This window comes from Eleutherodactylus coqui, chromosome 10 (genome assembly GCF_035609145.1).
Source record: "Eleutherodactylus coqui strain aEleCoq1 chromosome 10, aEleCoq1.hap1, whole genome shotgun sequence".
NCBI lineage: Eukaryota > Metazoa > Chordata > Amphibia > Anura > Eleutherodactylidae > Eleutherodactylus > Eleutherodactylus coqui.
This window is the reverse complement of record NC_089846.1, coordinates 96,210,170-96,218,277: the sequence shown is the minus strand read 5'-3', so window position 1 is coordinate 96,218,277 and position 8,108 is coordinate 96,210,170. Positions and strand designations below refer to the sequence as shown.

At 47.2% G+C, this 8,108-nt stretch overlaps 1 protein-coding gene across 4 annotated transcripts in view; it reads right to left on the bottom strand.

Annotated features, from left to right (window-relative positions):
• Nucleotides 1-118: 118 nt before the first annotated feature.
• The window catches only part of DDR1 (discoidin domain receptor tyrosine kinase 1), a 47,764-nt gene continuing 39,774 nt past the window's right edge, over nt 119-8,108 (bottom strand). For all 4 annotated transcript variants that reach the window (XM_066581551.1, XM_066581550.1, XM_066581552.1 and 1 more), the window contains 5 exons: nt 7,203-7,330; nt 6,594-6,800; nt 5,362-5,596; nt 4,842-4,991; nt 119-2,404 (listed from right to left, as the gene is read on the bottom strand). In XM_066581551.1, the coding sequence (XP_066437648.1) occupies nt 2,246-2,404; nt 4,842-4,991; nt 5,362-5,596; nt 6,594-6,800; nt 7,203-7,330 (879 nt within the window). In that variant the 3' untranslated portion in view covers nt 119-2,245. The remainder of the gene's footprint in view (nt 2,405-4,841; nt 4,992-5,361; nt 5,597-6,593; nt 6,801-7,202; nt 7,331-8,108) is intronic.

Genomic DNA, 8,108 nt, shown 5'->3' with positions numbered 1-8,108 from the left:
TTGGACCTCCCAGCAATTGTTAGGTGATCCTGCTGATGCCCCATCCCTTTGTGAGAAAGGAATAACCCTTTACTGTCCACCAGACGTCACAGAAAGAAAGAAGAGCGGAGCCGCGCCGTCTAAAAGGATCTAGAAAAATGTCCAATCTTTATTTCTGCAATTAGTGAAGAAATCTCCATATATTATATTAACCTCAAATAAAAAGGGCAAATCTCAGGGAAGCTTTAAATTAGCAGAACTATATATACACATCGGGCCGGAGCACCGCCGAGCTCCGCCCATCCAACCGGCGGTCAATCTTACAGTCCGCGTTAAGGCTTTGAAGATATCTGGAGGACTTCAGACTCCAACAAGCATCCACTGGCGGCCCAGGAAGTTGTGAAGTCATCTACTAAAAGCACAATGGAGTGTTTGTTCCTCCCACTAAAGTTATTAGTTCCAGCAGAAGGTTCCGTAATGTCCTATCAGGCGCTCCTGCGTTTCGTGCAAATCATCATTTACTCTCCGGCTGCATCTTGAGGGTTTGTTAATATGACCCGCATTCTAGAATCAGCGATTGCTTCTGATCAGTCCTAACAGAACGGTTTCATGTTACCAATGTCCTTGACATCTCCATCTAAACAAAGCGTCTATTCTACGCTCAACAGCCGAGACGCTGGAAACTTTCCATTCACGGACAGAAGAGAACATTGTCCCGAATCCAAGACATCCAGACAAGACAGACCGTGGAAGACGTTCTATGGGGTCACCTTCTGGAGAAGCCTGTGAAGTAGGAAGGCGAGCAGACGATGCAATCCAGCTTAGTCTGTCGCACAGAAAGTTCCGATGTAGCCATTTCTTGACAGATTACAGGAGAGCCATCCGGGCCGTGCGCCCACCCCGCATCGCTAAGCAACAGATGTGTGCACAGAATGTCAAGTGATATGCGAGAGGGCAGCTCCCTGTTGGCATCAGTGCGTGGGATGATGGAGGACGAGGCTGGCGCAGGCCGAGGCAGAGATGCCGCACATTTCTTACATTCTTCACATATCTAATTCCTCCTTGGAGATCCAACAAAGAAACAAAACTTCTACAGCAGCCTGGAAAAGAAGACTTGGAATGGCCAAGTCTCACAACCAGTGACGTGGCATGAAACGGGCACAGTCCAGAGAGACTTAATCACCGACTTAGGAGTCACATGAAATCAGAGATTAGTAACATAATAACACCCCTTCCCCCTGTTATGGAAAGGAGCTGCAGGATGAACAGCGGCACAATGACGCTACTGTGCCACCAGCCTCATGGCAGTGATTGAAGATCCGCCATTATGCCGCCTCATTGATTCTATAACCAGGTTCATTGCATGGGGAATATTGTAATGTGGGGGGGGTTGTAGATCACAAATGCAAAATGTATAGAAATCCGCTGGCAATCTAATATTCTATGGGGCTATCCAACCAAACCTCAGCAGCGGCTGACAGAGGAAAGAAAACCCATTTAATTTTGTTAGTATAAGATAAGCAGCGCCAAAGTAGTCTGTGAGCTGCGGATCTGGAAATATGAATACCAGAGGAGAATCCTCTTCCATAGGCCGTCTGGTGATGGCGCTCCTCCTGTCCGAGAGCTGATATTTCCTAGCACGGAGCTGAGGCCCCTCAGTCACCTCCGTACTCCCCATTAGGGTTTGTGTGAATAGGGCAATTCCTTTAAAAAGGTTGTACTCAAATCTAAAGGGGGGTAACTTTATGATTGGTGTGGGTCCAACCATTAGGACCCCCAGCAATCCTGAGAATGGGGGTCCTTATAGTCCCCATATGAATGAAGTGGCAGTCGCAACCACTACTCTATTCATCTGAGGACTATTGGGACCCCCATTCTCAGGATTAGTGGGGTCACAGCCGTCAGACCCCACTGGTCAAAAAGTTACCCCCCTATCCTGTAAATTGGGGATAATTCTATTTTTTATGCCAATCTATACTAGAAAATTTGTGGTCCACGTTCCATGTACACATTTTCACTCTGGTGGCGGGATACGCGAGTACAGTAAGGGGTAGCATCTGCTTGAGTGAGTTCATGGCCACCATCTTGAGTAATGGCGGTTGTCACGATAAATCCACTGTACTGAGTATACGGCGTCCAACATTTCACATTGTATGACGGGGATATCCAGTGTGTATGACGGAGAGACATCCTGGAGGTGTTTTCTAACAAGAAATGGCGCTGTGGGGTTATGATGATGATGCAGGTGACCTGAAGAGGGCGCAGGTTACTCCTTCCCTTCCACACTAGAACAGCAGAGGGCGTGAGAGGTGAGCAGAGCGTGAATGTCCTGGAACGATGGCCGCTCCCTGCAGTCCCGGGCCCAGCACTGCAGCATTAACTCATAGAGGGACAGCGGACACGGCGGAGGCCGAGATAGATACATCTGGAGGGGTAAAAAGAGCGCAGTTATACAGAGCAGGAGGGCTTTTCTGGTTACTGTTTCTTTAAAGATTAAGACTCGCCCTAATAAATGTAAGAGCGCTTTCACACACCAGAGTATTCCGTAAGGTGCTGCAGAATAATCTGCTGCTAAAATCTGCACCTAGTTTTCCATATCTAAATGCGGGTTTTGAAGCCATTTTCAAATTTTTGTCAAGTTCTGCATGTCAGACATCCGGATTTTGGTGCAGATGATTCCGCACGCTTGAATATTTTGCAGCATCTTGCAGATTACTCTGGAGTGTGTAAGAGTTTCCTAATACTTAGTCGTTTATTGTCCAGTGGAGCTCGCAGCCTATAAGAAGTATACAGCGGGTATAACAAGTCTATGTACCGCTGGTGAAATGCCAGGTTTTTGTCATCGTAAAAAATCCGAAAAAGATGAATAATGTCACATTTATTTCCCCCTCGGTGTGACCCGCTTTCTGTACAAGCCCGTTGGGAAACAATCTGAAATGATTTAGGGTGCAAAAAAAAAAAAAAAAAACTAAAATAATGTGGTTGCATAAGTGTGACACCCTCTTATATTTGGGGAGGTGATTGTGTCCAGAATCAGCCAATCACATGTAACCTCCTGCTAGATAGTAGTCAGCACTCCGCTGCCATTATTTACAGGGATTCTGATGTCCCCCATATAAAGTTTGCCTCTTCTAGGAGGATTTTCCTGACATTTTCTTAGTTGGTCCATAAAGATCTTACAGCAGATCAAAGGGATCCAATTGTTGGAAGGTGTCAGTCAGGAGAAGGGGGCCAAGACATTACATGTACTGTGGAGACCGTCAGCAAGAAGGGGATTACATTTGGCACAACAGTGACATCACCAGAAACTGGACGGCCCTCAGAAATTGATGCAATGCCAGAAGAACATTGTTCCAAGAAGTCAAGAGGCCGACAGCAACAGTAAAGGAGCTGCAGGAGTTTCTGGCAAGTACTGGTTGTGTAGTCATGTGACAACCGTCTCCTCTATTCTTCATATCTCTGGGCTGTGGGGGAGGAGGGCAAGATGGAAGCCAAAGATGAACAGCCACACCCGGCCAAAACCTCCATCCCGTCTGCCAGAAGTCCGTGGAGAACGTGTTCTGTCTGATGAGACCAAAGGGGAACTTGTGGGCCAGAATTCCAGAAGGGATGTCTGACACAAAGCAGACACTGCCATCACCAGAAGACCTCCAGTGAGGATGTGGGGGCTGCATTATGTGGGGGGCTGTTCTGTTGCCAGAACTGGGGCTTTAGTCAAGGGGGAGGGAACTATGAAGAGTCCAAATATCAGTCCATTTTGGCACAAAACCTTCAGGCCTCGGCTAAAAAGCTGGAGAAATTTCACCTTTTAGCACAACAATAACACAAAGCAGAACCCCAAATCACTAGAAGATTTAGAATGTCCCAGCCAGAGCCCAGACCTGAGTCCCATTGAAGATCTGTGGGTGACCTGAAGAGGGCGCTACACACAAGATGCCCTTGCAATCTAACAGATTTGGAGCGCTTTTGCAAAAAAGAGTGAGCAAAGATTGCCAAGTCAAGATGTGCCATGCTGATAGACCGCTGCCCAAAAAGTCAAAGTGTACATCAACAAAGTATTAGTTTTAGGGGTTGCATACTTATGCAATGACATTATCTTAGTTTTATTATTTTACATGTTTCCACCCTAAAAGATTGCAGTTTGTCTTTTAGTGGAATTGTACAGATAACGGGTCACATGCTGCAGCTCAGAGGACAGATGTCATAGTGGTCTGGTGGAGGGTGGTCATCCTGTGTGTCTATATAATATATATAGAATTATTGCTGGTCCTGTGTATTTACTCCAGAGCTGCCTTCACCATTTTACAAGCTTCAGCACTGCACTCTCCCAGCATTTCTACCCTGCTTGCTTGGGACACTCTCATACATGGCGTCGGTAAACCGCTGCAATTTCGATCTACAGCATTTTTTAACGCACCCTATCATTCTGATGGGTGATGAGGTGCGTTAAAAAGTGTGAAAATGTGCCAAAATAGAGCAGATAGCTCTTGATAGCATTGAAATCAATTGGAGGGTTGTACAAACGCCACAGTAATCGTGGTTTAAAGCACATGCGTGAGAGTGGCCTTACACTGGGCTCTGGTGATTTGCATAGCAGTCTCTTTCCTCGGTACACCAGGGAAAATCTACTCGGACTGCATTATAGGAGCTCAGATGAACTGTTAGGGATGTTCGTTGACAAGCTTGTTGACAGTTTCTAGCCACCACCAGCAGAATTATAAATTCAGCTGTGGAGTATAATTGGGATTAGTACATAGTACGTAACAACGTGTCCATCCTTCTTGTACCCCCATAGCGCACAGCTTGGCTTTTGTAGCTATACCTCTATTGCCGCCATCCAGCAGGACTCATCCTGCACTCACCTGTTTCTTACTGTCCCTGAAAACCTCCCCAGCGTTCTCGATCACGTCTTCATCGTTCAGCTCGCCGTATGGCTGCTCCTTGCACAACATAAAGATCTCCCATAACGTCACTCCGAAGGCCCAGACGTCACTTGCTGTGGTGAATTTACCCTAGAGATGTGGACAGCAGAAAGCGAGGAGTCAGCGCTAGTATCTGGGAAGGATTTTGGGTTTACATCAAGGTTCCAGCCTGCTCCGTACACTCTTTGTACCTCTCATGTCACTAAGGTGTTAAAGGAACACTCCAGGCAAAACTACCCCCTTGTTGGGCCTGGGGTGGAGCCTGACACTGGGACTCTCTCTTTGGTGGTCTTGGAGTCCTCCCCAAGTCATGCTCCGCCTCCTTAACCTCTGCTGTAGACCTATCGCATTGCATCAGTTTTGTGCGGAGTGTCCATTTAAAGATTAACCATTAACCAGCGTCTTGTCTCACCTTATCTAACAGAAGCGATTATCCCCAACTATATAATGACCGACTCACCATGAGTATACACTCCCAAGCCATCCACCGGATGGGCAGCACCGCCCGGCCCTGTATGCGATAGTAATCTCCGGCGTACAAGTTGCGGCTCATACCGAAGTCAGCTATCTTAATGGTGAGGTTTTCGCCCACCAGGCAGTTTCGAGAAGCAAGGTCCCGATGCACAAAGTTCAGCGATGAGAGATATTTCATACCGGAGCAAATCTGCAAGGCCACGTGGAGGAGGCTGGGATAGCTGCGGAGAAAGAGAGCGTCACAGGTGGTGGATTCACACCATCTTCTAGGAATGTGACCACTTGGGTCCACACTCTCCAACCTGTAGCTGCTTTGAAACTACAACTTCCGGCATGGTTATGGTTTCCCCCGGAGAGCGATATTGCTTGAGGCTGGGCTCACACGAGCAGATTCCAATTGTGGAATCCGCAATCAGCCTCCACGTGGAGTATGCATGGCAAAACCCAGGCATTGAAAAGCATGTACTTTCGCTTTTTTTGTTTACACTCACAGATACGGATTGCATATTCTGTGAGCGGAAGAAAAATCGCAGCATGCCTCATTTTGGCGTGGACGGCCTCCATTAAAATTGGCAGGTCTAAAAGGATCCTTAACTTTGTCTAGCATTCAGGGCCGAATTAAGGTTGATGGAGGACATGGGGGGGGAAAAAAATTGGTGGAGCCTCCTATTCCACCGTTGGGAACCTGAGATATCAGCATCACCTCTCAACTGAAGTATATGGGAGGTACGATAATGGCTAAGCCACATGGATACCCGGTCGCCTCACCCATCCTCTTAGCTGGATAGGATCACCAAATAGATTCCTCATGGAGACCCCCAGTGTCTACAGCGGCAGCCAGTGTGGGTGACTCCTTCTGTGGGCACTGGGGACGGTCCGACTCTGGGGAAGCTGTGACTTGCTCCATTATCTGATGGCTTGCCTGAGAATACATATACCTGTCACATTCCCGAGTGGAGGAGGGGAAGCAATGAAGCAGCGAGCACTTCCATGGCAGTCTGTCCGCACATATCGAATGTCACAAGGCGGCCGTTGTTGGCAGACCGAATTCTAGTGGTATCTGTTGGCAATCTGATCTTTAATAGGCCATAGTAGATATTAGAGGATTCAACCAAAATGGAGTTGCCACCAATATCTCAGGTCTATGAAGCGACCCTTGTATACGTGTGTATAGTTGCCTCTCGGCGTCGCTGGCCTTCTTAGGGTTGGTTTTCTCACCTGATGTAGGGAGGGTTGTGCCCGTCCTCCATGCGCTCGTCCTCCTCAGCCAACTCATGAGAACTGAGAAACTGGTTGAGATCTCCATTCTCCATGTACTCTGTGATCATACACAGGGGGTCCTCATCTAGACAGGCCCCCAGCAGGCGGATGATGTGCGGATCGCTCAGGCGGGACAAAATCTTCAGCTCCTTGAGGAAGTCACTCCTGTGAGAGAACAGGCAGATGATGGTCAGGAAGGACCCAGACAGGAAGAGTCATCAGACCAAAGAAACTGGTGGGCAAATATCTGCTAGCACATGGAGGGTTACTGATTGGTGACATAGGTGGCGAACGTCAGTCAGAGAGCAACCAGGATAGTCCCAAGGACAAGATGGACATACCAGGTAGGCCCCTATCTCTGAGCGACTACATGACCTTACTAGATTTACCACCCACCGATCCTGAATCGGTTCACACCAGCCCAAGCCACTCGGCTTTACAATTGTGTCATACGATGCTGTGTAGCATGTGGCATTGTAAGGTACCAGGTCCAATAAGAATGCATTGAGTTCCCTAATGGGTGCAGCTTACTGGGTACATGACATGACAGCAGACCAGTGGACTTACCTGGCATTTTTATTGGCATCAGCTCGTAGTAATTTGACGGCCACAAGAAGACTCCTCCCTTTGCGCATATTAAATGGGAACTGAAGAACTGGCAGCTCGTGGGGATTCACAACCTCACACAGATGAACCTAGAGATAAACACCTTAAGTCACACTACATAACGACATACGGGAGGCGTCAGGGACAGGACAGCTCTGTACAATATAGTAGAATTATGAAGCGGCTTCCTTCAATGTCAGCCTACAGTTTAGTTTATCTCAAGATCAAGTTGTTAGGAAAGTGATGCCTTGCAATCCTGTAAGTCAACAGTCTATGTCCATAGCAACCAGACTGTCCTAATAACCAGCGGAGAAGGCAGAGGAAAGCCACAGCTGTGATGGCATCCTATTCCCCACCACAGTCTGGCCACAGTTAGAGTTAAAGGATTGAGCTAAAGAAGAAGATAGAAGGTAAAGAATGAGGAAGAAGAAAGAAAAGAATGAATGAGAGAGAAAAAAGAAAAGAATGAATGAGAGAGAAAAAAGAAAAAATGAATGAGAGAGGAAAGAAAAAAATGAAAGAGAGAGGAAAGAAAAAAATGAAAGAGAGAAGGGGAAGAGGGAGAAAGAGGAAGAAAGAAAAGAATGAATGAGGGAGAAGAATGAAAAGAATGAACGAGGGAGAAGAAAGAATAAAGCAGGAGATACGAGAAAAAGGAGAAGCATAGGGGAGACGGAGGAAGAGGGAGGAGAAAGAAGAGGGGGAAAGAGGGAGAAGGAGAAGAAGGAAGGGGTTGAAGAAGGAAGAGGGAAAAGAAGAAGGAAAAGGAGAAGGAAGAAGGAAAAGGAGAAGGGAGAAGGTGAAGAAAGAAGAGGAAAGAGAAAAAGAAGGGGAAAAGAAAGAGAGAAGGAGAAAAAAGGGAGTCGG